The 16,918-nt window shown below is 46.9% G+C and overlaps 1 protein-coding gene across 1 annotated transcript; it reads right to left on the bottom strand.

The window, feature by feature from the left end:
* Positions 1 to 7,631: 7,631 nt before the first annotated feature.
* On the bottom strand, positions 7,632 to 11,081 carry Ddit4l (DNA-damage-inducible transcript 4-like). The gene is made up of 4 exons (XM_005406287.2): positions 10,831 to 11,081; positions 10,501 to 10,715; positions 10,241 to 10,432; positions 7,632 to 9,027 (listed from the first exon to the last, which is right to left on the bottom strand). Exons 1-4 carry the CDS (start codon positions 11,079 to 11,081, stop codon positions 8,540 to 8,542), a joined length of 1,146 nt encoding a protein of 381 aa, XP_005406344.1. The 3' UTR covers positions 7,632 to 8,539.
* Between the last annotated feature and the right edge of the window lie 5,837 nt (positions 11,082 to 16,918).

Here is a 16,918-nt window from a genome sequence, read left to right as displayed (position 1 = left end):
TGATGAGAAACAGTGCTTGTCAGTGGAATCTTCAAATGCAATTGAACAGGAAGTCCCCTCATTTTAGAAGCAGTTTCTGTTTCTTTTAGCATTTTTTTGTTTGCTTTATTGCCCTAATTTGAGTTTCTAAAAGAAGCAGCTTTATTTTTCCTGCTCGAAATATAGAAAGATGGGTTCTAAGAGTCTCATAAGAGATTTGTTTTAAACTGGGTAATTTGTCGAAATACTCTAACCTCAGAGGAGTAGAGAGAAACCATCTCACAGCAGCAATGCCAGAGCAGCAGAAACACTTTCTGGCATAATGACCTTGCTCCTTGCTCTTCTCCCTACACCTCTGCTGCTGGAAGCCAGTCATTGGTGTCGCCATGGAGCTGGAATTGCCACCACTTCCTGTGCTTGGGGACGAGAAGCTCAGTGGGTACAGATGAGAAGCTCAGTGGGTGCAGATGAGAAGAGGCACAGGCACAGGCACAGGCACATGGACATCACTGCAGTGTGATCTGTGGCAATAAGAAACCCATTAGCTCATATAGTGTAGGGACCGTGTTTGTGCCGAGAAAGACTGAGGAGGATGCAGTAGCCTCTCCCAGGCTGGCAGGGCTTCTCCCAGCAGACTTTGGACTCCACCTGCAGCTTTTCCATGATCTCCAGGCCACTGGCTGACATACATTTGCATGATTGCATGAGCCAGTTCCCTGATGAATCTCTCTCTCTCTCTCCCTGTCTACCCTCCTCTCTCTAGGACTTAAGTTGCCTCCAACATTCCTGCCAGTGGGGTTCTGCTGTCCTCAGTCTGACAAGGGACCTGTGTGGCATGGGGTCTCATGCGCCCTACCATTGCTTAGGCAGTTTAGGTCCACTAGGTTGCATGATAATTTTCAGGTCCAGCTCCTCTGGATTCCATGTGACCTCTTTCCTTGTGAAAACTGGCAAGAGGGAGGTCATGGGACTAAGGACAGCCCTGCTGCTGATGTGGTCTCAGAGCCCGCACTGATGCTGGTTCCATTCTTCACTGCCTATGATCGATTCCTGTAATTCCTGCAGTCAACTCTGCTCATCTAAGTGACCCAGCAGGTATGGGAACTCGGACATCCACTGGGCACGTGCTGAACACCTGGTCACTGTATCTTTGGTGTGAGTGCTGCACCAGTCCCTTTGTGCTTGGTTGTTCCTACAGCAGTGGTGCACAACCTAAGGAAAAGAGCTACTGTGCTCTGCTGACTACCAAACTGTCTGTTAGGACGGAGCACTCAGGGACCATGGAAGTGACTGTCACACACCCCTGTGAGCTCGGTGGACATTGAGCTGGACCTTGGCTTGGACTCCAGAATTATTCTACAGAATTCCTGTGCAGCCAGATAGCAGAACCTTCCTGCTGTTCCCTCCTGATTCCCTGCACTTTCCTGCTGTCCTGTTTCTGGATGTCCTACAGAAGTTTCCAAGCTCAACATGTCCTTCTTCCTTCAAAGAACCCAGCCTGTCTACAATTGGCAAGCTTCAGAGCTCAGAACCAGCACCTCTGCTGTAACCCATGCACACAGATGGGTCCCCGACTATCTGTTGTTCTCAACAGAATCTCATCATCAGACCCCAACCGCAGACCTTGATGGACTGGAATTGGTGTTGAGTGCCTAGTGCCCTTTTTGAGGATAGAAGGCATTTATGAAACTAGATGTTTATAAGATACTTAGTCTATAGTGATGTGCGATTCACACTTAGCACTATTTTACAGATGATTTTCTTTTCCCCAATGAGGCCATAAGTCCTCAGGGACATGAGGCATTCTGGGACGTTAGTGGGAGAACTTGCTCCTGCTGATACTATTAAAAATTATTGGCTTTTCAACATTTTGAAATAAGGGTAATACATTGCCAGGTATAGTGAGGCTACATGACTATAATTCTAGCTTCTCAGGAAGCTGAGGCAGGAGGATGGCAAGTTTGAGATCAGCCTGAGCAACTCAGTGAGATCCTGTCTCAGGATGAAAAAAAAAGAAAAAAAAAAAAGAAAAAGAAAAAGGTCAGGGGATGTAGCTCAGTGTGAACACCCTGGGTTCAATCCCTAGCACCCCCGACACCTAAGTATGAGAGATTCACAAAATAGTTATTAAGATGTTAATAAAGGAACCAGTGTAAAATATGGATGATAAAAAGACAATAAAAGAATCTGTACAATATGGCTATAATATCTATGCTCAGATTGAATGACATGCAGCAGAAGATAGGAGTGACTTGTTTGTTGAGTTTGACTCCTGGGAACTTTGGCAGGCCAATTCTTAACACTGTCTGATGGGAAGTAGTTCTCACAGGACCTTTCATACTTCTGCACATTTTGTAAGGGAGGTCCTGACTGATGTTGGTTCGGAGGGGTGACAACCATGGGAAATGAGTAATGTCTCCCTCTGGAATAAGAACATTGTCTTGGTTATTTTTCTCTTGTTGCTGAGACAAAATACCTGATGCCCAGAATTAAGAAAGGAAAGGTTTATTTAGCTCACAGTTTGTGGAGGATTCAGTCCATATTTGGCTGGCTCCAAGGTAGAGTGGCACATGGCAGAGGGCAGCAGTTCTCTGCAGCAGAAGACAGCAAAAGCAACAACAGCAAAAAGGGAGGAGCAGTGGGTGGAAGAGCAAGCCTCTTTCCCTCCTTCGTATTATATGCAAGCTGCTGGACCCAAGGCAGGTGTAGCGCTCAGATTCATGATCCCAGGATTGCACCATGGATCAGTCATAAACTCTAGAAGCCCACCCCATGACTGCATGAGGCTTTGAGGAGGACACCCAGACACAAACCATAACAGACATGCATGCCTATTATAAAATGTTTGGGTTCTCTGGATTCAGGGTTCCTTCCTGTAATAGGTATCAGTCTGGGCTCAGCTGCATTGCTCCTGTTGTACCTAAAGGAAATAGAGGCTGGTGCTGCTGCTCATGCTGCAGCTGCTGCTCATGCTCCTTGCTGTGCATGAATAATAATGTCTTTTGTCTCTGACCCAGGAATCGTGTGCGTGCTACCAATGCCCACCAAGCTGTGGTAGGCTGTTTCTCTTTCTCTGTCTCCCTCCTTCCCTCCCTCCCTCCCTTCTTTCTTTCTTTCTTTCTTTCTTTCTTTCTTTCTTTCTTTCTTTCTTTCTTTCTTTCTTCCTTCCTTCCTTCCTTCCTTCCTTCCTTCCTTCCTTCCTTTCTTTCTTTCTTTCTTTCTTTCTTTCTTTCTTTCTTTCTTTCTTTCTTTCTTTCTCTTTCTTCCTGCAGTTCTGGAGGTTGAACTCAGGACCTTAGCATTGAGTTACATCACTAGGTCTTTTTAAAATAAGTCACTAAGTTGCCCAGGCTAGGCTAGAATTTGCAATCCTACTGCCTCTGCCTCTCATAGTGCTAAGATTTACAGCATGTGCCACTATGCCTAGCTGCTAACATATTATCCTGAAAGTTGAGTTAATTTTAGGGTCTTGAGAGTTCCTAACACAGGACTCTGTTCCCTTTCAGTTAAACCTGTCTGTCCTGCCTATAGTACTTCCTTCACACTGTACAGTTATCTACTATTCATAGCAAGTTCCATTTGAGTCTTGTGGTAGCTACTAGAAAAATTCTCTGAAGGACAGAGACAGTTGACTCAATATCTCTACACATAGCACACTACAGGATGTGAAAATGCTTAAATTTGGAGTTCTGAAAAGAGGTTTCAGAAATTTCTTATTTCTTAGCAAATTCATATGAGTTACTTGACTCATATGAATCAATTATTTGCTTTGCTTTTTTTTCAGCACTTTTCAGATTGAGGAGGTATTAAAATAATATATTTGTGGATTATTAGTGAATATTGATTTTGTAAATAAACCTTCCTAATTATCAGTTCTGCTTGAGATCAGATCCTAGGTACCTAGATGAATGTTCCTCCACAACCCCCTGTAACTCATCTGCATTCCTCAGCATGATATGTCATAATTTTTCGGATATTGTATGCTCAGGCACAGTAAAAATCACTCTGTATTATCCTCTGCAGAGATAAGTTTGTTGGAGCATTAATCATATGGAGCCCATAGCCAAATGGTAATGATTTTTGTATTTTATGCTGTTTTTCATTTATTTATCCCATGGCTCCCTTTCCTGGTACAAATAGCTGAAAGTGGGCTGTAATAACAGTTGCAGTTTGCTTAAAATATGTATACTAGAAAAATTAGAGGCCCAGATAAATTACGAGTACTTCCTGCCTCTTAGAGCAAGTTCAATGAAAATGCACTTGTAAGTATAGAAAATTCTTAAGTAGAGATACTGTAAGCTTTTCTGTTGCAAGGACAAAATACCTGACAAACACAACTTAAAGGAGTTTATTTGGCTCATCCTTTCAGAGGGTCCAGTCCATGGTTAGCTGGCTCCAAACTGGCTCCATGGCAGAAGGTGGGAGAGGCTATGAAGCAGAACAGGGGAAGGGGCCTGCAAGACCTCATCTTATACAGGCTTTCCAGTGACTCACCTCCTTTCACTGGGGCCCTCATACAGCAAATTCAGCTGTGGACATCAGTGGATGAAGCCACTGGAGAACATGGTGCTCCACAATGCAGGCATAACTGGTACAGGTACAGATTGAGTTTCATAAATTTAAAAAATTACCATTAGCCATTTACAATTTTAAAATATTTTGTGGATTTAAGTACAAGAAAGATTTATAAAAAGAGATTGATCAAATATAGTTAAACATCCAACAGAAGTCAAGATTAAACCATAAACCTACCTTCACATTTATGGAAAAGACTACTACTACCAATTTTGATACTTTCTGGGATCCCTTTGTTACTCCCACATGCCTTCCTGTTTCATTGGATGTGTCACTGTTCTAAAATTTGTGCAAATGAGTCACTGGATTTTTAAAATAAACAAACTATATATATCTTGTATTGCTAAACATTTTAGTTTTTTTCATTTTTTGCTCATACACAGAAAGAGAAACAGCCTATTTCTTAGTTATTTTTATGATCTCTTTTCATAGTCAATATTATGTCCCATGGGTTCCTCCAGGTCTTTTATAAACACTCATTTTCCTTGCTGCCTAGCATTCCATGTGTGATCAAACTACCATTCACTCATCCACCTGAGAGTTGATGAACTTGCACCTTGCTCTTCCTTCCAAACAGTGTGATGCCAAGGCCTACAGGGAGCTCCTGGCACCAGGATGCAGGGCGGTAGAGGTCTGTGGCCAGGCACTTAGTGTGGGGAAGTGATCTCCATGTGCTATGGGCAATGCCAGCTCTGGGGGAACCAATTTCCAAACTGTGTGCTTCTCTATTCACATACCCAGGATGCAGGTCCTGTCTCCTTATTATGGAGCAACCTTTTTCCCCGACTGTATATTTTTCTCCCTGTTGCCAATCTGACCAGAATGCTTGCATTGGGGTGGGAGAAGCTAGAGAACTAAACAAAGAACATTTTCAAATATTGCTCTAGGATAGTATTGAGGAAGTGAATTATTGGAGTGTCTGGTGTTATGGCAGAATTGTGCCCACCTAAAATACATAATTAAAGTCTTAAACCCTCATACCTCAGCACAGCTGGAGAGAAGGTCTTTACAGTGTTAATTAAATTGAAATAATGTCTCTGGAGTAGTCCTGACCCTGCCCTTAGCTGGAGAGGAGATTAGGACACACCTGTGCACAGAGAAGATGCATGGACATGGGGGTCACAGCGTCTGTAAGCCAGGCAAAGCTTCCAGGAGAAGCCAAGCTTTAGGAACTCTGATTTCTAGTACCCAGAGCTGCAAGGGAATTAATGTTTGCTTATGCCACTCCCTCCATGGTATTTTGTTACAGCAGTTACTAAAGTGACACCCAGGTGACAAACCCTTCCTCAAACAGTGATGCAAAAACATCTATTTGGATTATGTGCAGACTGATCATCTAATAGTGCTTTTCTTCTTTTTTTTTTTGGCACTGGAAGTTGAACCCATTATTTTGCACATGCTAAGAAAATATGTACCACTGAGCTCCAATCCCGGCCTGAAACATAGATTACATTTATGATAAATATTATTGTGATTCTGGCATATTTCTTGAAATTAGTTCAAAGATTGAGTGAGACTGAAATAATCAGATCTCCATTCCCATCTCATTGATTCAAATAGATTTTTTCAGAACTTATACTCATAGAAACAATAACAAAATAGGAGCTGTCACCCAGCCCACCTCAGGGCTCATTTCCATTTATATGGAGACAGCATATATTTACTAGAAAGTAGCAAGGAGGTCACCAGGCCAACTGCTCGAGGGCAAGAGGAGCTGGGACTGAAGTGTGTGCCTCTTTCCTGACTCGACAGTGAGGGCCTTGAGCCACGGTGCCCTCATCCTCCCTCCCTGCCCAGAGACCATGGTCAGAGCTCTCGGTCTGAAGTGTGAGCCCATGGCATCTGCTGTCTCACAGTCCTGGGGAAGAGGGCATCTTCCTGAGTGAGGCGGTGCTGCCCTGACTGGGGCATGGCTCACATCTGGAAAATGACTTGTCCTTGTCCTTATTTATAAGCCAGATGTGACAGCACTCCCCCTCCAGGGGGATGCCGAGGAGTCAAAGGGATGATTTTTCAAAGCTCTTGGGACAGTGCCAAGCACCTGGCACCTCATGGTCTCTGCACTAGATAATGGTAGGTCATCAGGTGAGAGAAGGAGGGCAGTGTCCCCAAACATGAGAGGCAGAAAAGACAGGTGCAAAAGATTAGCAGCTCAGGTTGGAGAGAAGAGTACTAGCTCTCTATTCAAATAGAATACATTGATGAAAGGAGTAGCACATCCTGCACCCTATGTTTCATCTTCAGAAAAGCTACACAAAAACCCCTGTACAATGAGCTTTGAGATTTTCCTTTCAAAAAGCAGTTGCCAAAGGAGCTCAGATGATTGTCTTCCTATACAAAGTATTATGAAAAAGTTGAAAAGTTGTTAAGCAAACCACTCTTTATTGGTGCATAAGCACATATATTAAAGACGATTGGAACATTAACATTGAGGATACAAATTGGCTCTGTGAAAAAGGGGAATAGTTATCTTGTTATCTTACTCCAAAGATTGTTAAATATATCTTAAGGTGGTCATGGTATGAATTCAGAAAAGACAGAGGACAAGAGAATTAAAAATATATAATGTTTTATTGTCAAAAGTAGATAAACTTCAGTTTCCTTTAATGGGAATACTGATGTAGGAGGCTCTGTAAATCCCTGCTGTTCTGCCCTGGGCAGGGAGAGGAACCTACTAATGGCAGAGGACAGCACAACACCCCCCTGAGGAGCCTCAAGCTCGGTGGGCAGTGACCCTAAGGCGCTGCACAAACATTGGTCTTCAGGGCCCTGAATGGCGGTGGTGGACATTACAGTGCCAATGGGCCATCGCCCTGTCCTGCATGTTTCCCCTGTCTTCCTAAGCCTTGCAGAGTTGGATTTGTTAGACGCTAATAAATGCTCTGTTTCTCTGAGCAGTGACATTTCCAGCCACCTGGAGGGTCAGTAATAGGATCGCACTTGTTTGTGAAGCAGTGCTATATTTTGGGCGGAGACCTTGGGGGTCCTTGTCCTGGACACAGTGAAGGGGCAAAGGCCTTACTGACTGAATGGCCATGGGGAATGAAATTCTCTCAACACAAGAAACAGGCAAAGAATAAGAGGAAAAACTAAGGCTTTTATTACTTCATGGTGGGAGGGAGCTGGTGGTGTTGGGCTCTGGGACGTGAGCTGCGGTCTCCATCAGGAAGTGTGAGCCGCACCTCTGCCCTGTGGACTGCAACATCCGATCACTAACTGTGGAGTGCACAATGCTGCGCTTCTCTCTTGGACTAGGCTGGGAGAACCCTGCCCTCCCCACCTCACTCAGGTTCCAGACCCCGCTGCCCGGCAGGACTGAACGGGACTGCGCTGCCAACTCCTTCCCATCTTCCTGGCCCCGTAGTCACTGCTCCCTGGATGGCACCAACTAAGTGTGACACAGAAAGGGTGACCCTGCCAAGTATCTAGTGCAGAGCATGTGCAGTACTGGAGGAGGAGGGCTGAGCTCCGTACAAATGAGTCTTCGGAGTCACTCGGATGGGGGCACGGCACCAGTGTGGGCCACTGTGGGCCACTGTGACGTGTCTCACTCACTGTCACCCAGGGGAGTCCTCAGAACTTTTCCTGTGAGCAGAAGCTGAGCTGAGCTTCTGGATTTCCCGGGAACTGAGCATCACTGGCTACAGTTTGGGGGCACTTGGAGGAAAAGCACTGTGAAAGTCATGCTGGGAACACCTGGTTCCCAAGAATGCCTACAGAAGGTTGTGGAGTCAAACAAAATCTAAGTAGGTAAAAAGCCCATAAAAACATGATATACGTGTAAAATGTACTTTCTTGGGTTATTTTTTAAAAGCCATAGAATCACCCCTAAAGCTGAGCACCCCTGTCTCTAATGACAAGTGGAAAGAAATGGCCTAACTGAATTTCGCTGAGGGCAGCAGAGCACATGGCAGATGCCTGTGCCTGAGCAGCTGCAGAGTTTTATCACCCGATCCCCAAAGAACTCCCAGAACACGTGTTCTTCCTAGCACTCTTCAGCGACTGTGGGTCCCAGCAGACAGTACAGTTTTTTCTTTACAAGTCGGAAGCCTGGGCTGAGGATCAGCGTGCGCCCCAGGCTGGAGGAGAGGCAGCTTCTGCTGAAGACGTCCCTCAAGCTACCCCAGGAGCTGGGGTCCTGCTTGAACACCAGTGTCAGCTCGAATGTGGGTGCCATCCTAGTGTCACACACGATCCAGCCCAGCCTCTTGCACACGTTGCCCGCCTCCAGCTGCACCTGTATCACGCAGCTCCGAAGGCCGCAGGGCTCTGTGGACGACAGCCGCAGGACATCCTGGGCGATGCGTCGGGTCAGCCGCTCAGGCACCAGGACTGTGGAGCAGCCCAGTTTGGTCTGCTTGGACCTGGACAGGTATTGCTCCAGCATTGCAGCCAGGCTCTGGCAAGCAGGCTCCTCAAGCACCGCCTGCTGCAGGTTGGGTTCAGGGGCAGCATAGTCCCAGTAGTCAAAGTCTGTACAAAATAAAGAGTCTAGATAAGGGGGATCCAGGATGATCCAGGATCACACAGAAGGTGACACCCACTACTTCTGTCTGCGGAGCTGCTTAATGCCCTAAGAGTCTGCTGACCTCGCTCTGCTGACTAGGGAGGTGATAGAGGAAATCACTGGAAGGTCAGCTGTGAAGTAATGATTTTGATAAATAAGGTAGAAAAGATATAACCATTTTTCTTCAAATTTATATGTGTGTACATAATCTTAAAGCCTGTATCAAAAATCATTTGGGGTTATCCAAGACGACTGGTGGTTTTCTTTCTCGTTTACTATTATTATTTGAAGGGGGGATGTTTTCTAACTCTAGGAATAGGTGTATAGAAGGACTTTTCTTATGGTTCTGCAGTGAGTCAGTCTGCCCTGAGCCTGAAGGTGGCTATCAAAGACCCACTGAGCTGTAGTCTCTGGGCTGTCTTCACTGCCACGCCCCGCCTTGCCTCATGGGTTAAGGATGGCCCATGCAAAGCAGACCTAGGAGGGCCACAAGGTTATTTCTAACTGCGGAGTGATTTTTCTTAGTGTAGCAAAACAAAACAGTCCCAGGAAAACAATTAGATTTGCTCAAAGGAAAGCAGGTAGCTGAGCATTGGGTCCCCCACCTCCCAAATCAGTGCCCAGAGGCAGTGGCCACACCACAGGCCCTCAGCAGACACCGTTGGCTGGCTCAGCTGTGCCCGCTCCCGGAGGCCCTGCTTCCCTGGGCTCCCCTGCTGCCTCCTCTCCTAGGTACCTGCACTTCGGCAGACTTCTTTTTGAACAAACCTCAAAGGCTCCCTATTCTACCTGAGCCGCTCATGCACCGCTGAGGGGAGCATGGCCCACGGAGTTGGTCAGACCTCATTTCCTTCTAATCTAGGAAGCCGGAGCTCAGGTCAGCCCTCTACTTCCTGTATAGTTCAGGAGGAGTCCCTGTCATTGCCGGTGACCCCTGTGACACCAGGAGGGGACCTGGCTCCACACACAGACGAGGTCCGCCTGGTCATCAGCAAGCAGCCCGGAGGGAAGTGGCAGGCAGAGCAGAGCAGAGCAATGGGACAGTGTGTAGCCACACAGCCGGAACTCGGGCTGCGCCCTGAGGGTGGGAGGGGCGCTGGGGTGCGGAGGCCCTGGGGTGTGGACGGGTCCTGGGGCGCGGGGGGCGTGGGCTGGGGTGTGCGGTCCCCTCACACTCACCGCTCTGCGCGCTGCCCGAGGCCACCGTGTCCCTCGCGTCTGCGCTGCAGGAGGAGGAGGGGGCCCGGAGGAGCTGCGGGGCTTGAGGACCGGCGGTGACTCGTGCAGGGTCGAGGCGAGGGACCTGTGAAGTCTGGCAGGGGCCCAAGTGTCCGCTCTGAGACCCTCCGGTCTGTCGCTTTGCCCGGGCCGCTCACCTGTCACAGCGCTGAGGGAACAGAGGCCTGCGCCAGGCAGAGCCCTATCCCCTGGACCCGCACACGCCACTGCTTGGCTTGTGCTCTCCCCGGTGGCTCTTATAGACGCGGGGGATGAGCAGGGTGGGGCGGAAGGGAGAGGGGACCCGCGTCCGCGGGGAGGGGCCAAGCGGGGCCAGGACGCTGAGGGCGGATCAGGCGGGCAGAGTCCCCACCCTTCCCGGGCGACTGCCAAACTGCGGCGCAGTGCGAAATAGGAGCAACCGGCCAGCTGGCGGCTGAACGCACAGAAGGCTGAGTGAGACTCTGGGGTCACCGAGCCACGGAGTCGCTTTTAGCTTGGGTGCCCGGCTGAGGCCTGTGGGGAGGGGCGAGGGGCAGGGCCAGCTTCACAGGGGGTCGCGGGCCGGCTGGGGTCCTCGGAGACTGAAGGGCAGGGTCCACTGCCTAGGCTGGGAGCGCAACGAGAAAGGCGACGTCAATACACACGGGGCAGGGGCGTTGCAGCTGGAACTCTTGAGCCGAGGAGCTGCACCCCAAGGCCGGGAAAGGCGGCGTCCATGCAGTTCTTGTGCAGGAGGCAAGGACGTCCCCCACCCGCACCCTGAGGCCCACTGAACAGCCAGGGCCATGAAGCGCTTCATGACTCCTACCCTCAGGAGTGCCCTACGGCCCAGTGTCCAGTGACCCTGGCTCAGTCAGTGACACAAGACAGCACACGGCTCGTGACCCCAGGGTGCAGGCCCTGACTCCTAATCTGGCCCCTCCCAGAGGCCGAACAGGAGCAGCTCCTAGCGTAGGGCTGGAACCGCCAGCACCTCTGGTTTCTTGTGCACAGGAGACTTGGACAGCTCACTCCCTGCGAGGCGGGCCTCAAGTGGGAGACCTGGTGATGGCAGAGGCCCCTACCAGCCTCTATTCGGTGGCGACTGCTTGGTCCAGCGGGGTTGCGCCTTACTTCTGTGGTTACCCAGCCGTGTTTAAAGTGAGCTAGGGAAGAGGATGGGGAGAGCATCCTCACTGCTGTGTGTGAGGATGCAGTCTGTCAGGTGTATTCTCAGGGTGTGCATACAGGTCATAGAAGGTCCTCACATTCCTGTACCCCAGTACTTGCCAGACAAAGTGAAAGCAAGGTACACTGTATTGATGATTTACCATAACTGATACTGTAAAATAGTTTGCCGGACGTAGTGAAAATAAAAATTGCGTCCTAACAGGAATGAATAATGTAACTGGCCATCTGGTTTGCTTGCCTTTCACACACCCATGTATCACAGCAAACTACTGAAATTCTGAGGGAGGTCTTTTCTTTACAGATGCTGGCTTTTTAATGGTTACTATGTATTCATCGACCTATTTACACAAGGAAACAAGAGAAAGTAGCAAGAGCAACTCTGTGTCCATCTGATATAGTAGCAGATGTTTCAGTTCCAAGCTCCCTCTTGCACAAGTGCTGCTATAGGAAATGTAGATGAGGACAGCAGGGATGCCAGAAAACAAACACCAGACCTTGTGCTTTAGTGTGTGAGTGCAGGGAATGCTGGCATTGTGCACTGGTGATTTGGAGCATTGAGCACTAACAGTGTTTCATTGCAGTTTTCTCACTCTATCATAACTATGACCAATGCAAGCAGTTATTCCTGAGTTCTTATTAACACTCTCATCCAGTGCACTGCTTACTTCCTATCCTGAACCAGGGTACCTGGGGAAGCTGCTGGAATCCTGCATCTAGCAGGTGATTCAGTGAGGACCACAGGGTGGTTCTCTATCAGCCTCTCCTGTCCCCTGGGAAGCTCATGTCACTGTTGCGAGCCATGATCAGAATGACAAATTTTGCCCTCACTTTGAAAAATCTCCAATGTCTTGTGACATTTTAATGAAAAGGTACCTGGGAAGTGTTTATGCATGTTCAAGGGTGTGATAAAAATGTATTGTGACTATTAATCCTGGTGTGCTATTTTGACCGGATTAGCAAATGCCTGGCAGAGTAGAAAAACACAGTTCTGATGTTTGTGGATGACTGGCAAGTAGCCCACCCATCTGAGGGGGAAGACCCACCCTGGATGTCAGTGGTGCTAACCAGTGGGCTTGTAACCTGGCAGAATAAGAAGGGAAAGAAGATGGAAGTGTGCTTGTTTCTGAAGAGCCCCAGTCTCCCCCTTTAGACATTGGCCTCCAGATTTCTCAGCTAGGTCAGACCTTCATGCATACCAGTGCAGGCTCTGTCACCAAGCTATATGGCCAGGCCTGGCAAGGACTTTCCTACTATGTTATCCCAGGACAGAAGGTGGAAGGGCAGGAGGGGCGGGGGAGTAACCCTTTAATCAGGAGCTCACTCCTCCAATAATGATGTTGGTCCATCAGTAAGGGCAGAGCCCTTATTACCAAAACCCCTGCAGAGGGTTCAGGTCTCATCCCTGGAAATATGTCACATTGATGCAAAAACAGAAAAACAAAACAAAAAAACAAACAAAAAACCAGACAAATAGAAAGTTCTGCAGTTGAGCTCTGGGAGGGCCAATGTTCTCCGTGGAACAAAAGACCATGAATCTAAAAGCTCATGGCTTTTATTGGTTTCATTCGGGGAGGTGGGTGGGGGTCATGGCAGAGTGCTAAGGAAGAGAAATTTTGCAGGCATTGGCTGTAAGGAGAAACAGAGCAATTTTGTACCAGGGACAGAAGTCTCCAATTAGCAATGTAATAGATAACTTGATGCATGCAAGGCTGGTACCTCCACTGCCAGGAAGATACAATTCTTTCTGAGTCCCATGGCTTCAGCTGAGATGTTACCTTATGTTTTAGCCATGGCTTCTCATGGGCTTTTGCTTGAGCCCCCATTCTAGCCATTGGGGATGGGGCAGCAGTTCTCACCCATGAGCTGCAATGAGACATGTTGGCATCTCAGCTGGATCCAATCACATTCTTTTAGCCAATTAAGGTAAAAAAAATTGCAACCTTCAACCTAGATGGGTTAAAGGAAAAGAAGCTTGTTCTGCTCACCATTTTTGGTGAGTTCAGTCCATGGCTGGCAACCTCCAGGGCAGAAGGGGATAGTGGAAGGACATGGTGGAGAAAAGCTACCGAACCCACAGCAACCAAGAAACAGAGAAAAGAACTAAGGACAAAAATGCACCAGGGTACACCCTCATGACCACCTCCAGCCAGGCCCGCCTCCTACCAGCACATTCAGCTGTGAACTCATCCATGAATGATTCCACTGATGAGTGCCATGTTGCCATGATCCAGTCTCCTTCCACACAGAAGGGTCTTCAGGAGGGAAATTTTTTATATAAACTGTAATGGTAATTAATGATTTTATTAGAAGACCTGGAAATAATGTTGAATATTGAGATGGTCTAATGGTTTTATTCTCTATAACTAAAATAGTGTTTCTTAAACTTTGACTGCATCCAGCGCGCATCAACTGAGGATCTTGTTGTACCACAGATTCTGTCTCAGTAGCTCTAGGGAGGCCTGAGGGTCTATATTTTTGAAAACCTCCTTAGTAGTGTAAGTATTCCTGGTCTCCCTGAACACACTGTAGCCAAAAAGTCTGTAAACCTTTCTTCAAATCACAGCAGTGCTATTCTCATTTGTTCCCAGAGCATTCTGATTCTCCTCCAGCTGTGTCACACTGCTACAGTTTAAATGGGTCCCCAGCATTCATGTGTTGGGAACTTAGTCCCCACTGAAAACCCTTGAAAGGTGAGGCCTATAAGGAACAATTAGGTCATAAGGTGTGGGAGACCACCAAGATGTGTTCTCCTGAGAAATGAAGCCCCTTGCCTCTATGTTTCCCTGACCTTTACTTCAACCCTATTCACTGAGATATGCAGAGCTGGCTATATTTAACCAGATGCTACCATTATAGTTTATATAATAAATATCCTTCCTGAAGACCCCTCTGTGTGGAAGGAGACTGGATCATGGCAACATGGCACTCATCAGTGGAATCATTCATGGATGAGTTCACAGCTGAGTGTGCTGGTAGGAGGTGGGCCTGGCTAGAGGTGGTCATGAAGGTGTACCCTGGAAGGGTGCACTCTTGTCTTTGGCTCTTCTCTCTGCTTCCTGGTTGCTGTGGGTTCAGTAGCTTTTCTCCACCATGTCCTTCCACTATCCCCTTCTGCCCTGGAGGTTGCCAGCCATGGACTGAGCCCACCAAAAATGGTGAGTGGAACAAACTTCCTCTAATGCATCTATGCTGAAGGTTGCAATTTTTTGAATTTTTGAGTGAAATTCATATATATTGCCTAGAAAAGTTCAAGGAACAAGAGTTTGACAAGAAAAGTTTTTATTATGTCCCATTGTTATGCACCATTCCAAAAATGGAACTCTAAGCATAAAAGAATTAAGTTGCAGGTATCAGGTATCTTGTCCCAGTTATGGGAAACTGACTAATACGGGTATCTACTACAGCAGCATGCAACCTCCAAGGAAGGCAGGTCCTTTCCCAGCTGGACATGTATGTTGCTTCGCTGAAGCTGAAGTCACACATATGACATGAAGGAATCTGACCCTCGGGCTTGGCACATAAAACTATATATAACTCTGTGAAAACTATACAGTTGTCAGAGAAAACTACATTTATACATTAAGTCCCACTTTAATAAACTCAAGACACTGTCTATTATGGCTTGTGTATATGTGTCCCCTCAAAACCTCATACAGTTATAGGAGGGGCTTTTTCAGAGGTGGCTGGATCTAGAATGGGTGATGCTGGGATTGATTCATGGTACAGTGCTAAGATCAAGGGCACTAGGATTGAGGGTGTGAGTGCTACCTGCCTTAAGAATTCCTGGATAAGGGATAGAAAGAGTTGCGGTCATCCCTTGTTTTGCTACCTTCTGCCTGCTATGGACTGTTTCTCCTCTCCAATGCCTGTCTGCCATGCCATCTTGCCTTGGAACCAGCTGATTATGGACTGAAACCAAACTGTGAGCTAAATAGACCTTTTCCCTTTACCTCTTGGTGTTGAGTACTTTGTCTCAGTAATGAGAGAAAAGTAACTATGACTTTATCAGTCCCTGAGTAATATTCAAGCTGAATAGAAAGAAAGTCCATAATGCAGCACAGGAAGGGGCTTACATTATGAAATGTATCTATGATGATTGGTTCATGGAAAGCTGTATTTGGAAACAACTAGTTTAGAAGAAAAGAAGATAGATATACATTTCCAAATTTACTAGAGTGGATAAATACAGTTACATATGCATTCATTCCTTCTGCTGTCATTATACCATAAAATGTATTTTAGAACATTGACTTGATTTTTGGAATATTGAGCTTGTGATTGGGAACTGTTTTTATAAACAATCTATCTGTGTCATGTGAAGGAGGCCAAGCCGGAGCCATCTGTGTCATTGTGAGCATGCTGCAGCTCATCAGCTGGGTAACATTTCTCATGTGTCATTTCTAAGCAGAGCAATAAATGGTGCTTAAGTTAATCTATGGCACTGTGTACTTGTTTTACAGTCTGCTTCGGTGTTCCAATACTAAAGGTTTATAAAACAGTGCTCATTTCTCAGTGTGTAACCAAGCAACAAACACTAATAGTTTGATTTGAGGCTCTGACTCAATGCAACTATTTTACCAATTCTGCTCAGCCATGAGTAGGCATTGGCAAATTAACTTGAGTTCTTGAGACTCAGAAGATGGAGCGAGGCAGATGTCAAAGTTTCTAGCACATCCTGTGCACTCACAGTGGTCATCCTAGACACACTGCCACAGCAGTTTGTTCATAGGAATGCACAGAACTCTGCTGTAGTATAGCACTGTGTGCTACCTGAGGCTGTGGATTTTGCTCTGAAGATAATAGATCATGACAAGTGCATTCACTGGAGGCCTGGGAGTGCTGGTAGGCTCACAGGTAGGTTGTACTTGCATTTGCTCCTGAACTTGGGCAGGATGGGTCAGAAGTCACCTGGAAAGAGTTAGAAACTGAAGAGAGTCCCCCAGGATGAAGGAGAACCTTACTTGTGGATTTCAGAGCTATGAAGACCAGGGTTTGGCTTTTTGGCTGTGTCTCAGAGAGGAATGGGATGTATTTGGAAATGTTCTTGCCAGTCTTGAGGGCCCTGTGGAGGAGTAGAAGTGGCCAGATATGATGGGTGCAGAGGGCAGGGATGATGAGCATCCTAGTGCATCCTACACATGCCACCTTTCTTTGTGTACATACATATGTATGATAGAATTTAATTTACAAATTGGGCACAGTGATTGATTAGCAACAGATAATACAGCAATATACTATAATAAGCACAGGTGTCTCACACCCACATTGGGTCCAGACCTACCACTAGTTTTGGTCTGAGGTTGACCAGTAGCCACAGAGCCCAGGAGAGCAACCTGCAGATGACAGTGACTGGTGTTGCCTGATCTGTACTCCAGATCCATCTCCAGGCTAAAAGTCCCAGAGTCTATGCAAATTTTGTTCACTAATTTCAGTAGTTTTTAAGATAAAAGGTAATCTTTTTTTTTT

This window comes from Chinchilla lanigera, unplaced genomic scaffold, assembly GCF_000276665.1.
Source record: "Chinchilla lanigera isolate Chin_1 unplaced genomic scaffold, ChiLan1.0 scaffold00095, whole genome shotgun sequence".
NCBI lineage: Eukaryota > Metazoa > Chordata > Mammalia > Rodentia > Chinchillidae > Chinchilla > Chinchilla lanigera.
The sequence above is the reverse complement of the archived record's forward strand: the minus strand, read 5'-3'. Positions and strand labels throughout refer to the sequence as shown.